The 22,377-nt window shown below is 37.9% G+C and overlaps 1 protein-coding gene across 4 annotated transcripts in view; it reads left to right on the top strand.

The window, feature by feature from the left end:
• The window catches only part of THADA (THADA armadillo repeat containing), a 314,473-nt gene that overhangs the window by 31,741 nt on the left and 260,355 nt on the right, over nt 1-22,377 (top strand). For 3 of the 4 annotated variants that reach the window (XM_067703121.1, XM_067703125.1, XM_067703124.1), the window contains 5 exons: nt 1,754-1,877; nt 12,724-12,875; nt 15,668-15,881; nt 18,545-18,680; nt 19,319-19,455. In XM_067703121.1, the coding sequence (XP_067559222.1) occupies nt 1,754-1,877; nt 12,724-12,875; nt 15,668-15,881; nt 18,545-18,680; nt 19,319-19,455 (763 nt within the window). The remainder of the gene's footprint in view (nt 1-1,753; nt 1,878-12,723; nt 12,876-15,667; nt 15,882-18,544; nt 18,681-19,318; nt 19,456-22,377) is intronic. The other variant, XM_067703123.1, reaches the window with a different exon arrangement.

Below are 22,377 nucleotides of genomic sequence, written 5' to 3' on the forward strand. Positions count from 1 at the left end.
TGCTAGGCCATGGTATCTGGAATCCTCACCAAGGACATTAAAAGGGACTAGAGCATATATTGAGCCCTTACTATGTGTGTAGTACAGTGTGTTCAGGACATAAATGTCTAAATTGTGGTTCCTGCCTCCATTGTGGTTACAGTCTGGTTGAGGGAAAGAACAACTATATCTGAAAATACAATTGACAGTGCAGTTAGGATAAGATAAATCCTAAAGGATGAACTTGTTGCCATTTAATGTGAATACTATACTACTCATTTATAATTAACACTAGTTTAACTGGGATATTTTCAATAACTACCCTATTCCTTTGAAACCCAATAGAATTAATAAACTAGTAAACTCTTACTTAGGGCTTATAAGGGCCTACAGGATAAATCCCCAAGATTGTATGTCCTTAACCAAGGAAATGAATGCAGGAATCCTATCTAAAGATGGTTGGGACTAGGGCTGCTTATATGCTGCTTAGTTACAAATATATGTTGTCAGGGCATAGCAGTGTATGAGAGGCTTGAGAATCGCTTTTCCTTATATGTTTTTCCTTTGGTCTTATGGAGAAATTATTATTATTTTTAATTAGAGGAAGAAGACTTTATCCTGGATAAACTATTTCCCACATTGCTTTTTTTTATTGCATTTTACTAAAAGTTTTCATTTCTAATCATTTGTATAAACAGAAAGGTAGAATAGGAGTCTCAGAGAGGCAGATAGAAGACAGTGGAATAGCTAGATCTTTGTCATGAAATATGTCATTATAGCCAGATACCAAGTATTTATCAAATGTATCAAGTAGTATATATTGGATACGTCTTTGGTCATTTTAAAACTTTAAAAAAAAGTATATATACCTTTGATGCCTGAATACTTCTAGTGAAGAAAATCAATATTCATACAACTTTAACACAAGTCAGGGCAGAATGGATCATGTTTTCACCAGAAAAATGTTTTTTCTGGTCTGGACTACATTTAGAATTGTACTTTTTGTTGTTGTTGTTTTTTTAACTTAAATCAGGTATAATTGACATAATAGTTTCAGGTGTACAACACAGTGGTTAGACATTTGTATATATTGGGACATGATTACCACATTAAGTCTAGTTAACATTTGTCACCATACAAAGTTAGAAAAAGTTTTTTTTCTTAGCAACTTTCAAATATACAATGTAGTAGTATTAACTATAGTCCCTCTACTATACATTACAGCCCATGGCCTATTTATTTTATTTTATATCTGGAAGTTTGTATCTTTTGACTCTATTCACCCATTTTTCCAAGTCCTCCCCCACCCGAGCCCTGGCAGCCACCAGTCTGTTCTCTGTATTTATGAGGTTGGTTTTTGTTTTTAATTTTTTAATTCTATATAAAAGAGAGATCATTAAGTCTTTGTCTTTTTCTGTCTGATTTATTTATCTGTTTATCCATCCTTGGACACTTATGTTGTTTCTATATCTTGACTGTTGTAAATAATGCTGCAGTGAACATGGGGGCACACATATCTCTTTAAATTAGTGTTTTCGTTTTCTTCTGTACTTCTTGTTGACTCTACAAAGATAGGGTTCACTGAAGTCATGAGCTCATGGTCAAGGGTGCCAATCTGAATTGTCAAGCAAAGTGAACAACTAATATTGTTTTAAAAAATCTTTTCTCTCTAAATTAGAAAAAATATCACTCTTCAGAGTAATAGTAGTGATACTTTCAAGATAACCTATTGTGAGTTAGCTCAATTATATTTACTGTAATTTTTCTTTTTTAGAATTTCATGTCATCCATTTGCAACAGTCTTTTTGAAGCATTATTTCCTGGCTCTTCCTACCCAACTAGATTTTCAGCTTTAACCATTTTAGGCTCAATAGCTGAAGTTTTTCCTGTGCCAGAAGGTAAGTTTTCAATCATGTTTGGGGAAAGTATTTGTTTTCTTGCAAAACATACTTTTTCAATATTTTGTTTTACTTGAAGTTTCAGGTTTGTTGTCTTTTGTTTAGATTCTTATCGAAGGTGTAAGTCTCATTATATAATTCTTATTTGGACATAATTCAATTTGCCAGTAAGGGGCATAAGGGAGAGAAACTTTACAGTGATTGTTATTTGCTGACCCGAAACTAGAGTTTTCATGGATTATGCTTATTATGAGATGAGCTGCTGCCCTCATTCCTTTAATTTGTATGTTGCTATTTTAGGATAGTGCCCAATCTGTTCTCTAAGTTTAAAAAATTAAAATAATAATAGTTTCTCTTATGTATAACATTCCTCAGTGAGTCTCTGTGGTTAAAATGTGGTTTCCCTTATATGCTGTCTGTTTCATAAGTCTGAATCTGGTTTTGGAAAGACAATATAAGGATGTCATTTCCAGGCATTCTGGTTTAATCATACCCTTTGTATCTCCTCTGTGGGGTACTCAACAGGATGAATATTTAACTTCTTTCTTTGCGTTGTTTTATTTTCCTTTTTTTAAAAATATTTATTTATTTATTTTTGGCTGTGTTGTGTCTTCATTAATGCACGCAGGCTTTCCCTAGTTGCTGCGAGCGGGGGCTACTCTTCACTGCACTGCATGGGCCCCTCATTGCAGTGGCCTCTCCCGCTGCGGAGCACAGGCTCCAGATGCACGGGCTTCAGCAATTGTGGCTCGCGGGCTCTAGAGCACAGGCTCAGTAGTTGTGTCGCACAGGGCTCAGCTGCTCCGCAGCATGTGGGTTCTTCCCGGACCAGGGCTCGAACCCGTGTCCCCTGCATTGGCAGGCGGATTCCCAACCACTGCACCACCAGGGAAGCCCTTATTTTCCTTTTTGACAAGAAATGATTCTTTTTATCTCCATACATGAATGTATGTGTATTTTAATGATGATTTCTTGTTTGTGCTCAGTCTTGCTTGACGGTGGACGAACAGGAAAATGTACTGCTCTTTTGGAGGGAATGGCCAAAGGACCAGGGAACTTTATAGTTGGACTGTTTTTTTTAGTTTAAATTTTTAGGCAAAGTATAATTTTTTGGCAGTTATTTGCTGTTAATACAGACTTGCTTCATTTGAAGAAAACCAGTTTTTTCAAGTTTTTGTTTTGAAAAAGTTGAAACTAACAGCAAAGTTTCAAGAATAGTTCAGTGAACAAACAAAGTTTCAAGAATAGTTCAGCCATGAACCCTCTACTTAGATTCATAAGTTATTTTGCAATATTTGCTTTACCTCACTGTTTCTCTCTCATTAATTTTCTTTCTTTAAAAAATTTGTTTTATTTTTGGCTGCGTTGGGTCTTCATTGCTGTGTGCAGGCTTTTCTCTAGTTGCGGAGAGAGGGGGCTACTCTTGGTTGCGGTGTGTGGGCTTCTCATTGCGGTGGCTTCTCTTGTTTTGGAGCATGGGCTCTAGGCGCATGGGCTTCAGTAGTTGTGGCACTCGGGTTCAGTAGTTGTGGCTCGTGGGCCCTAGAGCGCAGACTCAGTAGTTGTGGCGCACGGGCTTAGTTGCTCCGCGGCATGTGGGATCTTCCTGAACCAGGGCTCGAACCCGTGTCCCCTGCATTGGCAGGCGGATTCTTAGCCACTGTGCCACCAGGGAAGCCCTCTCATTAATTTTCTAACCATAACACAATGATCAAATTCAGGAATTAATGTTGATACAATGCTGTTATCTAATATACAATCCATATTCAAATTGTACCAGTTGTCCTAATAAGTGGCTTTTTGTAGAAAAAAATTTTTTCCCCACAATCCAGGAACCAGTCTAAGGTCACACATTGCATTTAATTGTTATGCATCTTGAACTTCTTTCAATTTGGAAATTTTCTTATTTCATGACATTAACATTTTGGAAGAATGTATCTCAGTTTGGGTTTGTCTGATTGTTTTCTTATGACTTGTTTCATGTTATGCATTTTTGGCAGGAATACTGCATAGGTGATATAGTTTCTTTCTCAGGGCATGGTAACAGGAGATACATGATGTTAGTTTGTCCCATTATTCTTGATAAATTGGATCACCTGATTAAGTAAGTGTAGTAGGACAAAAAATGACCTCCAAAAGAAACCCGTACCAAATCCTTAGAACTTGTGAGAGTGAACCTTACTTATTTAAACCTTACTTATTGGGCTTCCCTGGTGGTGCAGTGGTTGAGAGTCCGCCTGCCGATGCGGGGGACACAGGTTCATGCCCTGGTCCGGGAAGATCCCACATGCTGCGGAGTGGCTGGGCCTGTGAGCCATGGCCGCTGAGCCTGCGCATCTGGAGCCTGTGCTCCGCAATGGAAGAGGCCACAACAGTGAGAGGCCCGCGTACCACACACACACACAAAAATAAATAAATAAATAACACCTTACTTATTTAGGGGTTTTTTAAGATATGATTAAGTTAAAGATCTTAAAATGAGATAATCTTGGATTATCTGGATGGGCCTTAATGCCACTGCAAGTGGCATTGTAAGAGGGAGGCAGAGGGAAATGTGACAAAAAGAAAAGGAGGAGTCATTGTGACAGTGGTGATAGAGATTGGCATGCTGTGGCTATAAGCCAGGGAATGCTGGCAGCCACCAGAAGCTGAAAGAGACGAGGAATGAATTCTCCCTTAGAGACTTGAGAGAGAGCATGGCCCTACAGACACCTTGATTTCAGACTTCTGGCTTCCAGAACTGTGAGAAAATAAATTTATGTGGTTTTAAGCCACCAAGGTCATGGTAATATGTTACAGCATCCACAGAAAATGAATACAGGAATACCCATCAGTTTAGGGAATTTCAGTGGTACTACAACTGAATTTAGAAAATAAGGTTTTACCTGAGAGTGATTGATTATCCATTTAACAAAAAGTTTTCTGTGCATTCCTATATTTATAGTTAACACCTAGCTGTATGGGAAATATCTAGGCTGAATTATACTGGTAATTTTTCAATTGAGAGAATAGTTTAATATATTTAAATATACTTTAAAAGTGAAAAACCTGTGTCATCTTTCTAATGAATGAGTCATGTATAATTGGGCATTGACTGATGGCACAGTAATGATGTTAATTAAACAACTGGGAAGTAATGTAAATAGAGCAAACCATACTGTACCCATTAACTGTAAAGGAGGCTAAAGAAGCATGACTGAAAAATACAGGATAGGAAATGTAAACTCATTCTTCATCTTTATCTCAAGAATACTAATGTAGGTTTTTATATTATTTTATAGAAAGACTGTGATTTGGGATTAGTTAAAATGGCTTTTGCCTTTCCTCAAGTATGTCCTAGTTCAAGAAGAATAAGCCACATACATTTTTCTCATTTGGAATAAAATGTCACAATATTCATGGTGAAAAATTGGATTCCACAATTAGATTAAAAGGGCTTGTTCAGGGCTTCCCTGGTGGCGCAGTGGTTGAGAGTCCGCCTGCCGATGCAGGGGACGTGGGTTCGTGCCCCGGTCCGGGAAGATCCCACGTGTCGCGGAGCGGCTGGGCCCGTGAGCCATGGCCGCTGAGCCTGCGCGTCCGGAGCCTGTGCTCTGCAACGGGAGAGGCCACAACAGTGAGAGGCCCGCGTACCGCAAAAAACAAAACAAAACAAAAAAAAATGGGCTTGTTCAACAAATTATTTAGTGCCAAGGATACACAGTATACAAAACAGAGTGCTTCCCATTTTAGAGCTTAGACTTTAGTGAAGATAGACAGACTAAGTAAGTCAACAAGTGATACGTAGAATTTCAGATGGAGATAAGTAGTATGAAAAAATATTTCAAGAAGAAAAGTGCAGGGAAGTATAGAGTGCCTGGGAGTTTGGGAGTAATAGCTCTTTCATACAATCGTGTCAGAGAAGGCTTCCAATTTGAGCAGAGCTCTTAACTAACCAATGGGTCAAAGGGGAAATTAGAAAATACTTTGAGAGGAAAGAAAACAAAAACACAACTTACCAAAACTTATAGGATGAAGCAAAAGCACTGCTAATAGAGAGATTTATATAACTGTAAATGCCTACATTATGTAAGACAAAAAGATCTCAAATGAATAACCTAACTTTACACCTCATGGAATTAGAAAAAGAAGAGCATACTTACCCCACAGTTACAGAAAGAAGGAAGTAATAAAGATTAGAATGGGGAGAATGGAGATAAATGAAATAGAGAATAGAAAAACAATACAGAGAATCAGCAAAACCAGAAGTTGTTGTTTTTTTTTAAGATCAACAAAGTTGACAAAGTTTTAGCTATACTAAGAATAAAAAAAAGATGTAAATCACTAAAATCAGAAATAAAATTAGAGACATTTCTGCTGACTTTACAGAAATAAAAAAGGTTATAAGACAGTACTGTGAACAATTATATTGTATTTCTGATAAATTAGGTAACCTACATGAAATGGACAAATTCCTAGTAATATACAAATTGCCGACTCAAGAAGTAGAAAATTTGAACAGACCTATAACAAATAAAGAGATGGAGTCAAAAGCCTCTCAAAAGAAAAGCTCTCAGCAAAGAAAAGTCCAAGGGGAGTGGCTTCATTGGTATATTCTGCCAAACATTTAAAGAAGAATTAATGCCGTTCCTTCTCAAACTTCAAAAAAATTGGAGGAAGGAACATTTCCTAACTCATTCTATGAAGCCAGCATCACTCTGATACCACAAGAAAACTACAGCTGTATCTTATATAAATATAGGTGCAGAAATTCTCAAGAAAATGCTAGAAAACCAAATCCAACAGCATATTAAAAGTATTATATACCATGACTAAGTAAGTGGAATTTATCCCAGGAACACAAGGGTGTTTCAGCATAAGAAAATATAGTAAATGTAATGCACTACATTAGAACAAAAGAAAAAAAAAACATGATAATCTCAATGGAGAAAAAGTATTGACAAAATTCCACACCCTTTTAGACAAATAAACACTTAGCAAACTAGGAATAGAAGAGAACTTCCTCATTATGATAAAGGACACTCATGAAAAGCCCATAGACAACACCATATTCAATGGTGAAAGACCGAAAGTTCCTCCCCTATGATCAGGAGCAAGACACAGATGCTTACTTTCACTGCTGCTATTCACCGTTGTACCAGAAGTTTTAGCCAGAGGAATTAGGTAAGAAAAAGAAATGAAAGGTGTCCGAATTGGAAAAGAAGAGGCAGATTTGAGCAGAGGTGTGATTGAAGTGACAAAAACTTCATTTGCTTGCCCTATGAATTTCACAGGGTTGGACTAACTTGCGAGTTAAGATTAAATGAATTCACATGCTGATTTATATTGAGCAACATTCCTCTAATTAAGCATAGAAATGTTTTCAGGTATTACGAGGGGTTAATTCATTAAATGTTAAAGGTTCTTCACATCCTGCTATGAAATCCTTATTCCCATAGGTTTACTCTTAGCCTTAAGAATTAAATAGATTTGGTGACTGTCATCATTCTTTAGTGATAGTTTTTCTGTTAATTTCTTTGTTGGTTGAAAGTCATCTTTTTTTGAGAAGAGCTTTTGGGAAAATGTAGTTCTTAATTTCTTGCACATTCAAAAATGTTTATATTGCTGTTATACTTGATACTGGAATGGGATTTTGATATGTAGATTTTCATCACCCCTTTTCTCCCTAAGGATTTGGTAAGCATTGCTCCACTCTCTTCTAGCACTACATACTGCTGTGGCAAAGAGTGAAGCCAGCCTGATTTTTTCCACGTTGTAGATGAATTGAACTTTTTGCCTGAATGGCAAAAAGATTCCTTCTTTACTGTTGATGCCCAGGAATGGTATTAGGATATGTCTTTTTTTTTTTTCAATAAATATAATCGTTTATTTCAATGGTTAATAATGTAAATGTTACTTTAAAAAATCAACCTGTTCACACATTTGTATATTAAACACTGAAATGATTATTCCATATTGATAGTAATTTTAACCTTTTTTTTTTTTTTTGTAACAGTCAATCTTTATTAAAAAAAAAACTGGGGCTTCCCTGGTGGCGCAGTGGTTGAGAGTCCACCTGCCAATGCAGGGGACACGGGTTCATGCCCCGGTCTGGGAAGATCCCACATGCCACGGAGCGGCTGGGCCTGTGAGCCATGGCCGCTGAGCCTGAGCGTCCGGAGCCTGTGCTCCGCAACGGGAGAGGCCAGAACAGTGAGAGGCCCGCGTACCACAAAAAAAAAAACAAACAACAACAACAAAAAAAACAAAGAAACAAAAAAAAATTGGGGGTAATATTTTTATAATAGACTATGGGCAATGCAGATACCTCAACTTATCCATCAATTATGTTTATCTGTGTTATAATAGGAAATTCACAGAGTAATCAACCTACTCGGGTATTTATTTGAGGGAGACCTAACATTCTGGGGTTTTTTTTGTTTTTTTTTTTTTGCGGTACACGGGCCCCTCTCCTGCCGCGGAGCACAGGCTCTGGACGCGCAGGCCCAGCGGCCATGGCTCACGGGCCCAGCCGCTCCACGGCACGTGGGATTCTCCCGGACCGGGGCACGAACCCACGTCCCCTGCATTGGCAGGCGGACCCTCAACCACTGCACCACCAGGGAGGCCCACATTCTGTTTTGTTTACATCACTGCCTCCTCTTCCATCCTCCACTCTGATTCTTTCAGTCAACCAAACCTAAGTGCAAGTAATACATGTAGTTGAATGGATGCCTAGGGAAAACTATGTATTTGAATAAGATTCAAATCAAACAGGCAGATTTTTAAATTATTTAAAGGATATGTCATTGTATTGATTATTCTATGTCAGTTCACCTAAGACATGGTAGGCCTTTGGATTCTAGGATAAGAAAGTTTATGAAGGTTTTTTTAAAAGATGTATTCCTGAATTTATTTGTTTGTACTTGTTTATTTGAAAAATAACTTAGGTATCTTGTATAATAATATATAACTTTTTGAAAGAGAATGAAATAGTTTTAAACAAATCTTTAAAAACTACTTATTTCCTTTCGTTTGTCTCTAGGTATTTTTTGATTTCTTCAGTGATCCATTGGTTGTTTAGTAGCATATTGTTTAGCCTCTATGTGTTTGAATTTTGCAGTGTTTTTCTTGTAGTTGATTTCTAGCCTTATAACGTTGTGGTCAGAAAAGATGCTTGATATGATTTCAGTTTTCTTAAATTTACCAAGGCTTGCTTTGTGGCCTAGCATGTAATTTATCCTGGAGAATGTTCCATGTACTCTTGAAAAGAATGTGGACTCTGCTTCTTTCGGATGGAATGCTCTTTAAATATCAATGAAGTCCATGTGGTCTAATGTGTCATTTAAGTCCTGTGTTTCCTTATTGATTTTCTTTCTGGATAATCTGTCCATTGATGTAAGTGAGGTGTTAAAGTCCCCCACTATTATTGTGTTACTGCCAATTTCTCCTTTTATGTCTGTTAACATTTGCCTTATATATTGAGGTGCTCCAATATTGGGTGCATATATATTTACCGTTGTTATATCTCCTTCTTGGATTGATCCTTTGATCATTATGTAGTGTCCTTCTTTGTCTCTTGTGACAGTCTTTATTTTAAAGTCTATTTTATCTGATGCTAGTATTGCTACTCTGGCTTTCTTTTGATTTCCATTCATGTGGAATACGTTTTTCTATCCCCTCACTTTCAGTCTGTATGTGTCTCTAGATCTGTATGAGTTTCTCATAGGCAGCATATATATGGGTCCTGTTTTTGTATCCATTCAGCCAGTCTGTGTCTTTTGGTTCGAGCATTTAGTCCATTTACATTTAAGGTAATTATTGATATGTTCTTATTGCCATTTTATTAATTGTTTTGGATTTGTTTTTGTAGGTCTTATTTTCCCCCCTTTTGTTTTTATGGTAAAACTTTTATGATAAAAACTCTTCAGAAAGTAGGCATAGAGAGAACATACCTCAACATAATAAAGGCCATATATGATGGACCCACAGCTAACATCATACTCAATGGTGAAACGCAAAAAGCATTTCCTCTAAGATCAGGAGCAAGACAAGGATGCCCACTCTCGCCACTTTTATTCAACATAGTTTTGGAAGTCCTAGCCACAGCAGTCAGAAAAAGAAAAAGAAATAAAAGGAATCCAAATTGGAAAAGAAGTAAGACTGTTACTGTTTGCAGATGACATGTTGCTATACATAGAAAATCCTAAAGATGCTACCTGAAAACTGCTAGAGCTCATCAATGAATTTGGTAAAGTTGCAGGATACAAAATTAATATACAGAAATCTGTTGTATTTCTATACACAAACAGTGAAATATCAGAAAGAGAAATTAAGGAAACAATCCCATTTATCATTGTATCAAAAAGGGTAAAATACCTAGGAATAAACCTACCTAAGTAGGCAAAAGACCTATACCCCCCAAAACTGTAAGACACTGATGAAAGAAATTGAAGATGACACAAACTGATGGAAAGATACACCATGTTCTTGGATTGGAAGAATGAATAATGTTGAAATGACCATAATACCCAAGGCAGTCTACAGATTCAGTACAATCCCTACCAAATTACCAATGGCATTTTTCACAGTACTAGAATAAAAAATTTTTAAGTTTGTATGAAAACATGAAAGACCCCCGAACAGCCAAAACAATCTTGAGAAAGAAGAATAGAGCTGGAGGAATCACTTTTCCTGACTTCAGACTATACTACAAAGCTACAGTCATCAAAAAAGTATGGTACTGGCACAAAAACAGACACATAGATCAATGGAACAGGATAAAAAGCCCAGAAATAAACTGATTCACTTATGGTCAGTTAATCTGCAACAAAGGAGGCAAGAATATACAGTGGAGAAAAGACATTCTCTTCAATAAGTGGTGCTGGGAAAACTGGACAGCTACACGTAAAAGAAAGAAATTAGAACATTCTCTAACACCATATACAAAAATAAACTCAAAATGGATTAAAAACCTAAATATAAGACTGGATACTATAAAACTCTTAGAGGAAAGCATTAGCAGAACACTCTTTGACATAAATTGCAGCGATATTTTATGGGTCCATCTCCTAGAGTAATGGAAATAAAAACAAATAAACAAATGGAACCTATTTAAACTTAAAAGCTTTTGCACAACAAAGGAAACCACAAACAAAATGAAAGGACAACTTACAGACTGGGAGAAAATATTTGCAAACGATGCTACAGCCAAGGGATTAATTTCCAAAATATACAAACAGCTCATATAGCTTAATGTCAAAAAAACAAACAACTCAATCAAAAAATGGGCAGAAGACCTAAATAGACATTTCTTCAAAGAAGACATACAGATGGCCAACTGACACATGAAAAGATTCTCAGTGTCACTAATTATTAGAGGAATGCAAATCAAAACTACAATGAGGGCTTCCCTGGTGGCGCAGGGGTTGAGAGTCTGCCTGCCGATGTAGGGGACACGGGTTCGTGCCCCGGTCCAGGAAGATCCCACATGCCGCGGAGTGGCTGGGCCTGTGAGTCATGGCCGCTGAGCCTGCACGTCCGGAGCCTGTGCTCCGCAACAGGAGAGACCACAACAGTGAGAGGCCTGCGTACCGCAAACAGCAACAACAGCAACAACAACAACAACAAAAACTACAATGAGCAGGAATTCCCTGGCAGTCCAGTGGTTAAGACTCTGCGCCTCCACTGCAGGGGGCCTGGGTTCGATCCCGCCTCAGGGAACTAAGATCCTGCAAGCCCAGGATTTTTTTTGGTGTGGCAAAAAAAACTACTACAATGAGGTATCACCTAACACCAGTTAGAATGGCCATCATTAAAAGGTCTACAGATAATGAATGCTGGAGAGAGTGTGGAGAAAAAGGAACCCTCCTATACTGTTGGTGGGAATATAAATTGGTGCAGCCACTATGGAGAACAGTATGGAGATTCCTTAAAAAACTAAAAATAGACCTACCATATGATCCTGCAATCCCACTCCTGGGTATATATCGGGAAGTGACAAAAACTCTAATTCAAAAAGATACATACACCTCAGTGTTCACAGCAGTACTGTTTACAATAACAAGACTTGGAAACAACCTAAATGCCCATTAACGAATGAATAAAGAAGATGTGGTGTGTGTGTACATAGACATACACACACACACACACACACACACACACACACACACACAATGGAATACTACTCAGCCATAAAAAGGAAAGAAATAATGCCATTTGCAGCAACATGGGTGAACCTAGATATTATCGTATTAAGTGAAGTCAGAGAAGGACAAATATGATGTCAATTATATGTGGAATCTTAAAAAATGATACAAATGAACTTATTTACAAAGCAGAAAGAGACACAGACAAAAAAAACAAACTTATGGTTAGCAAAGGGGCTAGTGGGGTGCAGGGGGGGCGATTACGATTAATGTATACATACTACTACTACATATCAAATGGATAAATAACAGGGACCTACAGTATAACACAGGGAACTATATTCAATATCTTGTAATAACCTATAATGGAAAAGAATCTGAAAAGGAGTGTGTGTGTGTGTGTGTGTGTGTGTGTGTGTGTGTAAATATATATATCTGAATCACTTTGGTGTACACCTGAAACTAACATTGTATAGGAACTATTCTTCAATTTTTAAAAGTGGTTATTGAAAAATATTTCCTATTTGTAGAATTGTAATACTTATTATTTTATCATTTTAGTAAATAAATTATTGGAAATTTTTTTACGCTGTTGTGGGTAAAATATAAGGTGTGAGTTCTTACACTAATTTTCTATAAATTTGGACACATAATTTCAAAATGTTGATTTCCTTTTCCTGCTGTTCACTTCAAAAAAATTTTTTTTTTTAAATTTTTAGGTAGAGTCCAAACAGTATATCAGCTGAGTCATGATATTGATGTTGGTCGTTTCCAAACGCTAATGGAATGTTTAACTGGCACTTTTGAAGAAGTGAAAATTTTAGCATTTGATCTTCTAATGAAGTTACCAAAAACATTTGTACAATTTCAGGTATTTGGACTTTTCTTCTGTTAGTGTAAATGTGGTGTATGCATGAAAACTTTCTATCTTAGCAGCAGTTAAAGCAGTCTGTGGATTGTCCAGGCTCTTTGCATCTGCCTTCTTACTAAATCTTCTGTTTCAGTTATCATTAATACCTCTCCTGTTGCACGTAGTGGAATGGAGAAGGTAGGGATGGGTAGTGGGGAAGGAGGAAATATTGTAAGAGAAACAAAATCCAAATCAGTGATCTTTGCTTTTTTAAAAAAAATTGTTTTGATAAAAAGGGAGGTGTAGGAGGCAGTAGGTTTTATTGTTTACAAGATTATTGGTAGATTTCAGTTAACTGTGGTCTCCCCAGTTCCCTTGGACATGTTAATATTCGATCAAAACACATCACTTACAGTAACTTGATTTTTTTTTTAGATAATCACCCTGCATGGTAGACTGGGAAGCTTAGTGTAAATGAGGTAGAGAACATGTTTCTGATCTTCCAACAAGTAATAGCTAAACTGAGACTGAAACTCAGAGTACTTGAGGTTAACAGCATTTTTCTCCCTGGGTGTTGTACCCCATCCCCAGCCCCCATGCTCTTCCTGATGCCTTGCACTTCCCACCATGGGGTGAGAATCAAAGATGGTCTCAGGGGTGAAGGCAAAGCTTGGGGATGGGTCTTCAGGAGACCCTGGTACTTGGCTCTACCCTTGAAGCTTATTCTGGGGCACTGAGGTCACCAGCAGCTGTCAGGTCACTGGCTCTAGAGCTTTGCTGTGGCTCCCTGTTGGAGCTGTATACAGGCCACGGGAGCCTTTAGGGGTGGGAGCTGAGCCATGGTCTGGGCTCTAGCTATTTGGCTCTGTTTAGGTATGGCAGTTTGTAGATGCAGTGGGATTCTGTCGGAGCACATGTCAGAGAGCCTAAGGTGTCTGTTACCACTGCTTCTGGACGGCATTGCAAAATCTCAAACATTTCTGACTTGGGTTCACATTGAAAGTTGCTCCCTGGTGTCCACCTATCCTGGTGGTCTTTCAGGTGCCCTGATGTGCAGAAACTTCTTTGGTACTTAGGCTGCTAACTTTTGTACTTTATAAGCATTTTTAAAGAAGATGCTTTCTCTTTCTCTGTTTCCCCTTCCACCAACCCTCGCCTCTTACCATTCATCTCACTGTAGCTTCGTATCGTATGTATAACTATGCCTCATTCCTGGCTAGTATTTTGAGAGTATCTGGAGTGGGGAAAGGTATATATTATGGCACCTATATGAAAGACCTGGTCCTTACATGGACTATGAAGGCCCCTCAGGGGGGCTCTGTGTATCTAATTTGATAAACACATGCTTGGTATATAGACACAACTTAAAGAATTCAGGAAACTTAGTAGCACATATAGCTTGCGATAGGATTCTGGTAGTTATATATCTGGTCTGGCTTGTGTATTAGTAAATGGTCCCAGATTGAAGATTTTAAATTCAAGATTTTAAAATATTAGTTATGTATTATATTTTCAAAGTCTTTCTTTGGGTATACCCTATGTAATATGTAATTAACTTTTTTAATATAGCTAACTTGAAAACATTTTTTGAATGCTAGCCTAATCTCTCTAAGGATCTGTATATTCATATTTTGATGGCATATCTTTCTAATATATGACTTTACTACTCACCTAGTCTCTTGCCCTTCTTTCTTGTGGAGCTACATATCCAAGGTCTTTATATTTTGATTGACCTGAGATGATAGAACAAAGATGCTCTTTTAGATTCCAAAGGCTATTTATTTTGTTTCTTACTAACTGGTTGGTTAGTTTAGGGACTTAACTGTCAGTTACAAAAAATCGTTGAGATGCTTAATTGATTCTTTCTAATATTTATTTAGATTTGAGTTTTAGCCACTGTCTTTCAGTTTTTTAGGTCATAGGAAATTAAACAGCAAATAGCAAAGAATTTAAATAGCAATAGGCTGATATTTGAGTCTATTATTTGATATTAGAAGACATTATTAAATATTGGTATACCTAGATAATGATTTTTTCCCTTATATTAGACAGTTATGAGATAATCCTAGTAGAATCAATATTGTTGAGCAACGAAACCCTAGGTTCCAGTGTGGTGAACATGCAACTTGTCAACTGTGGAGTTGGGACTAGGATCCATGTCTCCTGTCCTCAGCCCTGTACCTTTCCATGTGTATTACAGTGAACTGCCCTTTGTTCTGTCTTCTTGAGGACAGGCTGTGTGAGTGCATGTTTAGATGAGATATAGGTGTGGGAGCTCTAATGCAGAATTTCTGAGGTTGATGTTATCACTTTATTTTTCACACATATACATGGAGCTTTGCTAGGAACAGCCTGGTGAATTTGTATTTTCATATGTATGTGTATTTTTCTCCATTGAACTAGCTGTATGGGAAGGGGGTGGGGAGAAAGGCAGGAGCATGACTCCCAGTAAAACAAATCTTGACATACAGAAGAACTCTGGGCTATATAGAAATAACGAAGATGATCTGGTTATAGTATAGCAGAATTTCTACAGGAAAAAGTATACTTTTGCTGAAGAAAGAGGTACTTAAAAAAAAAAGCTTTATCCGGACTTCCCTGGCAGTCCAGTGGTTAAGACTCTGAACTTCCAATGCAGGGGAACTAAGATCCCGCGTGCCACTTGGCGCAGCCTAAAAAAAAAACAAACTCCAGCCTATATTCAGAGAATTAATGTTCGTATCGGTTGTCAGTTGTGTGGCATAAATATGTGTTATTCCTTCAAATTAAAGAAATGTTTAAGTGATAATGACTGAGTCTCTGCTTTATCCTAGGATTCAGAGAAACTACAAGGCTTATTCCAGGCAGCACTGGAGCTCAGCACAAGCACCAAACCATATGACTGTGTAACAGCTTCCTACCTACTGAACTTCTTAATCTGGCAGAACGCTCTGCCGTCATCTCTGTCTGCTTACTTAAAAACTCAGCGGGTTGCATGTGGAGATGGGGATAAGTCTGCTGCTCTGGTGGAAAGTAACACATTAATAGGTTCGTATTGAGTAAATGACCTTTTGCTCTTATTTATCAAAACCAATATCTTACTTTCTTCACTGTTAATATGGTTGGACTATCTAATGGTTAAGCACTTTGTGGTTTTTTTTTTTATTTAAGAGTTTACCAGCTTTGTAGTTTACCAGCATATAAGTATATCATGAATTTCTCCTTTTCAAATAAATAGTTTACTCAACTATATTGCGTCTAAATAGAGGATTCACGTTAAATAAGTACATATGCAAATGTACATTAATAGAGCTTTTATTTAAATAAGACCTCTTTCTCTACCAAAAATGTACTTTTTTTCTACAGAAATTTTACTATGACTATAGCCAAATCATCTTTGTTAATTCTATATAGAGCAGAGTTCCTTTGTCTGTTGGGGTTTATGTTTTAACTGGCTGTCATACCCTTGCCTTTTACTCTTCCCATATAGCCAGTTCCAAAACCTAGGGTCTGAGTTGGTTTAGATCTAATGATTTTAAACAAATATTTGTTGGGGGTTCATGTAGTTAATTTTATCCTAGTAAATCTTCATTTTGGAATTGTGCTATAAATAAGGATAGGTAGAGATTTTTATTAAACAAAACAGAGGTCAGATGTTGAAAGAGAGTTGACAATTATTCTCTCCAAGATAGTAGAAAAAGCCATGAAAAAGAGAACTAATAATGGGAGAAAATTAGGAGGCCATGGATAGTTCTGGTGGAAATGTGGCCATAGAGCTGGGGATAGAGAGATGACAGTGCCATGGAACATGACATGTGCCGAACTCTAATTGCTTCAGGGCTGGATTCCAGAGGAGACCCCGATAAGATGATAAGAAGAGGTCTGCAATTGGGGTGAACTGGGGAGTTCATACTTCATGTAAAGCCTTTCAAATTTAAGACATTTTTAAACTTTTTGAAATATTTCAAACATACAAAGAATATTTAAATATATAGGATTTAAATAGTAATAATATAAAAATTTCACAAGTTCTGTCCCCAAGCTAGGTAATAACACTCAGCTTAAGAAGTATTGATACAACAGCACCCATAACTTTGAAGCCTCTTCTTTATCCTAGCTCCCTCCTCCTACCATGTAATTACTGCCCTATGTTTTCCTTCCTTCCTTCTTCCCTCCCTCCCTCGCTTTCTCCCTCTCTCCGTTCTGCTGTGCCAGGTCTTAGTTGTGGCATGCAGTCTTCTTAGTTGTGGCATGTGAACTCTTAGTTGCATGCCATATGCTGCATGCATGTGAGATCTAGTTCCCCGACTAGGGATCGAACCTGGGCCCCCTGCATTGGGAGTGCAGATTCTTACCCACTGGACCACTAGGGAAGTCCCTCCTATACACTGTTGATGGGAATGTAGAATGGTCTGGCCCCTTTGGAAAACAATCTGGTAGTTTCTTGAAAGGTTAAACATATAATTACCATATGACTCCACAGTTCCTCTCTTGGGCATTGTCTTAATCAGCTCAGGCTGCTATAACAAGATACCGTAAAGTGGGTGGCTTAAACAATAGGCATTTATTTCTCACACTTCTGGACGCTGGGAAGGTTAAGATTAAGGTGCCAACAGATTTGGTTCCTGGTGAGAACCCTTTTCCTAGTTTGTAACAGCAGCCGTCTCAGTCTGTGCTCACATGGAGGAGAGAGTAAGCTCTGGTCTGTCTTCCTCTTCTTATAAGGACACTAATCCCATCCTGGGGGTCCCACCCTCATGACTCAGCTAAACTTGATTACTTCCTAAAGATTCCACCTTTAAATTTCTTTGCATTGAGGGTGAGGGTTTCAGCATGAATTTGCGGGGGGGGGGCAAGCAGGGACACACAAACATTCAGTCCATAATGGTCATATACTTAAGAAAAATGAAAACTATGTCCAGACAAAAACTTGTGCATGAATGTTCATAGCAGCATGATTCTTAATAGCCAAAAAGTGGAAACAACTCACATGTCCATCATCTGATAAATGGATAAATAAAAGGTGGTATATCCATACAATGGACTGTTACTGAGCTGTTAAAAGTAATGAAATATTAATATATGCTACAACATGGATGAACTTTGAAAGAAGCCACATATTGTATGATTCCATTTATATGGTATGTCCAGAATAGGCAGAAAATGCTTAAGTGGTTGCCTAGGACTGGGGAAGGTGAGAGGTGCAGGGAGGGGAGTGACTGATAATGGGTGAGACTTTTTTGAGGGGGGGAGGATGAGAATGTTCTAAAATTGACTGTGGTGGTGGTTGCACATAGCTGTGAATATCCTAAAAATCCTTGACTTGTACACTTTAAGTGTATAAATTGTATGGTATATGAGTAATAGATCAGTAAAGCCATTGTTTTTTAAAATCTGTCCAAATAGCACATGGCACATAGGCCTGGGGTCTGTTAACCCAGGTAGAGGATGTCTAGGAGAAATGATCCAGAATGAATGCTGTAAATGGATCCAGGAAGTTAGGGCAAAGACACAGTACTACCTTAACTGGAAATGGAGAACAGGCTGGATAACCTTGAAAGATCTCTTTTTTCATTCAAAAACCTCTAGTATAAAGTTCAACTGAGTTGGGTGCTTTCGTGGAAACTGTTCTGCTGTGTACAAATTTGTAAATGTGTTTTTAAACTGGCGTTATTTTGGTGGGTTTTGGTGGGTTTTTTTGCTTTTTCTAGTTATCAAATGCTTGTTGGAAAATCTTGAGGAAGAAGTATCTCGGGCTGAAAATTCTCTGCTTCAGGCAGCAGCATCGTTTCCAATGTACGGGCGGGTCCACTGTATAACAGGAGCTTTGCGGAAGCTAGCTCTAAAGTAAGTATATCCCCCCCGCTCTTTCCTCAGTACTCACTTCTGAGCTTTAAACACTTATTGGAATGTGTCCTGGGAAAGGAACATATTGCCTTAAAGGTAATTAAAAATTAGATTTTAAAATGTACATATAGGGCTTCCCTGGTGGTGCAGTGGTTAAGAATCTGCCTGCCAATGCAGGGGATACAGGTTTGAGCCCTGGTCCGGGAAGATCCCACATGCTGCGGAGCAACTGAGCCCGTGTGCCACAACTACTGAGCCTGTGCTCTAGAGCCCGTGAGCCACAACTACTGAAGCCCACGAGCCACAACTACTGAAGCCTGTGCGCCTAGAGCCCGTGCTCTGAAACAAGAGAAGCCACTGCAATGAGAAGCCCACGCACTGCAACGAAGAGTAGCCGCCGCTCACCGCAACTAGAGAAAGCCCGTGTACAGCAGCAAAGACCCAACACAGCCAAAGATAAATAAATAAATAACTTTATTTAAAAAAATACATATATACACATATTTTTATGTCTTAAATATTTTATAGATTGCACGATTTTGAAACCCAAATTCTTTTGACCCCTTTTGTCTATTAATTTCATCTTGAAAATGTGATTTTTGCTCTTAGTGTAAACTACCCTAATGTCTTTGTTGCAGCAGCCTGCAGTTGGTGAATGAGTGGAGACCCGTGGTGGAGAAGCTCCTTGTGACGTCCTACAGGCTTTCCGCCGTGGTGTCTCCAGTTATTCAGAGCTCCTCCCCAGAAGGCCTCATCCCCATGGACACTGATGCAGGTCAGTAAATGAAGAAAGCTAGAATTACTATGTTTTTTCCCCTAATCATTTCTTCAGAGAGATACAGAGGCTAAATAGGGGGAAAAGAAATTATTATTATGACTAGTGATATTTCTGCCTTTTTAGTAATATTTTTAACTATGAAAAAATAACCAAAATAAATAAATAGCCAGGTGATCAGCAAGGTACTTCCTCTTCTGGGATGAATTGGGTTTTATAATATATCATTTCAGAATACAACCTACCAGGGTTGTATTCTGGCAGGCAGTATAAAAATTAGAGAGAAGTTGATGGGGTTCAGTCAGAGAAGGCAACTTGTTAGAAATCTGAATAGGCAAAGACCATTGGACATACAAAGACCATTTAATTTAAAAAAAAAAAAAAATTGGAGGAGATAGTCAAAATGCCCAAAACCGAACTCATGAACTTTCATCTGTCTTTTCCTTCCCAACTCTTGTATTTTTGCAAATGGCCCTACCAGAGACCTGTTTATGCAAGTCAGGAGCCTAGGGCTGCTTGACATCTCCCCTTTGCTCCTTATATCTAGCCTGTCTCCACGTTCTTTCAGTGGTGCCCCTTAAATAGCTTTCAAATCTCTTTTTCTTTTATCTGCATCTTCTTACCTTACTGTAGGCTTTTATCCTCTCTTGTTTCCCCACATCTCCTTTTATCTCCTTCCATTTCCTTTTTACCACATCCAAAGTAATCTTTTCTAGTCATATAATCTATCATGTTACACATAATCTTTACTTAACCCTGTGCTCTGCCCACCCCCTCTTCCTTTTTATTTAAAATACGTTAGTGACCAGGTCCTGTAATAGTTTTGCTCCTGCTACCTTGCCAGTCTTGTCTCTTAGCATTCTCCCTTTCTCATAGATTTCTCCTTCATGGAGTTGTTGCAGTTTAACAGGAATCTTGTCTGTTTTCCTCCCTTGTGCTTAGCACAGTGCCTGGCAGAAGGAGGTACACTATCAATAGTTGTTAGAATGAATGAACAATTCCTGAAAGTATAGGAACTAAATTCAGTGCCTGGGACGCCCTTGGTGGTATGTGTATACAGCAGTTCCCTCTTAATCTGAGGGCTATATGATCCAGGACCCCCAGTGGATGCCTGACAGTGCAGATAGTACCAAACCCTATACAGACTGTGTTTTTTCCTATACATACATACTTATGTTAAAATTTAATTTATAGATTAGGCACAGTAAGAGATTAACAATGATAACCAATAATAACAGAATAATTATAACAGTATACTGTAATAAAAGTTATGTGAATGTGGTCTCTCTCTGTTTCTCTCAAAAAATCTTACCACATTGTGCTCACCCTTTTTCTTGTGTTGATGTGAGATGATAAAATGCCTGTGTGATGAGGTGAAGTGAGGTGAATGACGTAGGCATTATGACTTAGTGTTAGGCTACTGTTGACCTCCTGGCGATACATCAGAAGGAGGAGCCCTGACGATGTTGGTGGTTGGATGTCAGCTGCAGACGATGTTGATGGTTGCGGATCCCAGGTGGGATGGAGAGGGACAGTGTGAGGGGATTACTGGATCTGTACTACAACAGGCCAGAAGGGATTGGCCGTTAAAGGTATATACTAACATGAACGTTCCTTTGAACACCTAGAAAATCATGAAGTAAATTTATATTTTGGTGTTGAAGTAAAGTTGGTGAATGCATTTTGGAGTGCAAATGAGAGGCTTCTATTAAAAACATACTGAGTAAATCATAAACACACACTGCATCATACAATACAATACTTTGGGCCGATAATTAAACTAATCTAGAGTTGTGTGGTTGCATAGAAAATGTTACGTTTTGTTCTCCACTAAAAATGAGTTGGAAGGTTGGTGGTGGTTCATGATACTAAGATACAGTTATAGATTTATTTTGACTGATAGTCTAAATACTAAAATTTGTTGGTTTAGTTTTCCTACTTAAACAGTGCATAGGAATAAAGAACATCCAGTCTGATCGCTAATATTTGGATCAGGCCATACCAATATATTTTGGGTGAGAAATCTTGAATGTTTGTCACCAGTTGTGGGTAGGGCCTTCAGAGTATGCTAAAATTTTGTTTGTTATTAAAGTTTTAAAATATCTGTCAGTCTCAAAAACTGTCTATGGTCCACTAACTTTTCCTTAATTTTGCCTTTTTTCCTCTGGTTGTCTCCATTTTTCTTATGTCTTTCCCATGTTATCTGCCATGCATTCTGAATTCTTTGAAAAAAGTCTCCCCTGAAAGCCACAAAAATGGTTCTTAAAATTTTATTCTGGTTACCCCTCTCTTTTTTCTTAATCTTTCTATGGTTTCTTTTTGGGCCAGTGTTACTTTCTCGTGGCTATCAAAATTTGTTTTTGGCAAAATTTCATGGAAGCCACAAGTGAACATAAGATGTTGGCTGAACCATTATGATACCAGTTTGGGTCTTTGTATTTCCCATAATACCTAAAATATAAGTGTGTATAATAGGTATACAGTAAGTAACCCATTCTTTGATTTGTTAATTGGTTTTAGATGATTACCTGTTGTTATTTTCTTTCAAAATCTGAGCCTGCCTAGCTCTTTATTACCTAGTCATCCATAAATTCCTTCAGCCCATGTTACTGAACCTCTGCCATGACCCAGTTTCTGTTCTAGGTACTAGCAGTTGAGCAGTGAACAAAGTCTTGCATTCGTGAAGTTTACATTTCCTAATCCAGCGAGTGCTTACTAAGAAATAAAAATGAATTTTAATATAATACTAGGACTGGAAATCTAACTTAGAAAGCAGTATATTACTTATTCATTTCAAAGCCAAATATGGAGTTTTCATGGTATTCCTGGGCCATAAAAGATTATTTTTGTTGGTAGTGGGGTTTCTTACCTCTTAAAACAAAATTCATTGAAATTTATTGCTCTTCCTTCATCTATTTGAGC

The sequence above is a fragment of the Pseudorca crassidens genome, chromosome 14 (genome assembly GCF_039906515.1).
Source record: "Pseudorca crassidens isolate mPseCra1 chromosome 14, mPseCra1.hap1, whole genome shotgun sequence".
NCBI lineage: Eukaryota > Metazoa > Chordata > Mammalia > Artiodactyla > Delphinidae > Pseudorca > Pseudorca crassidens.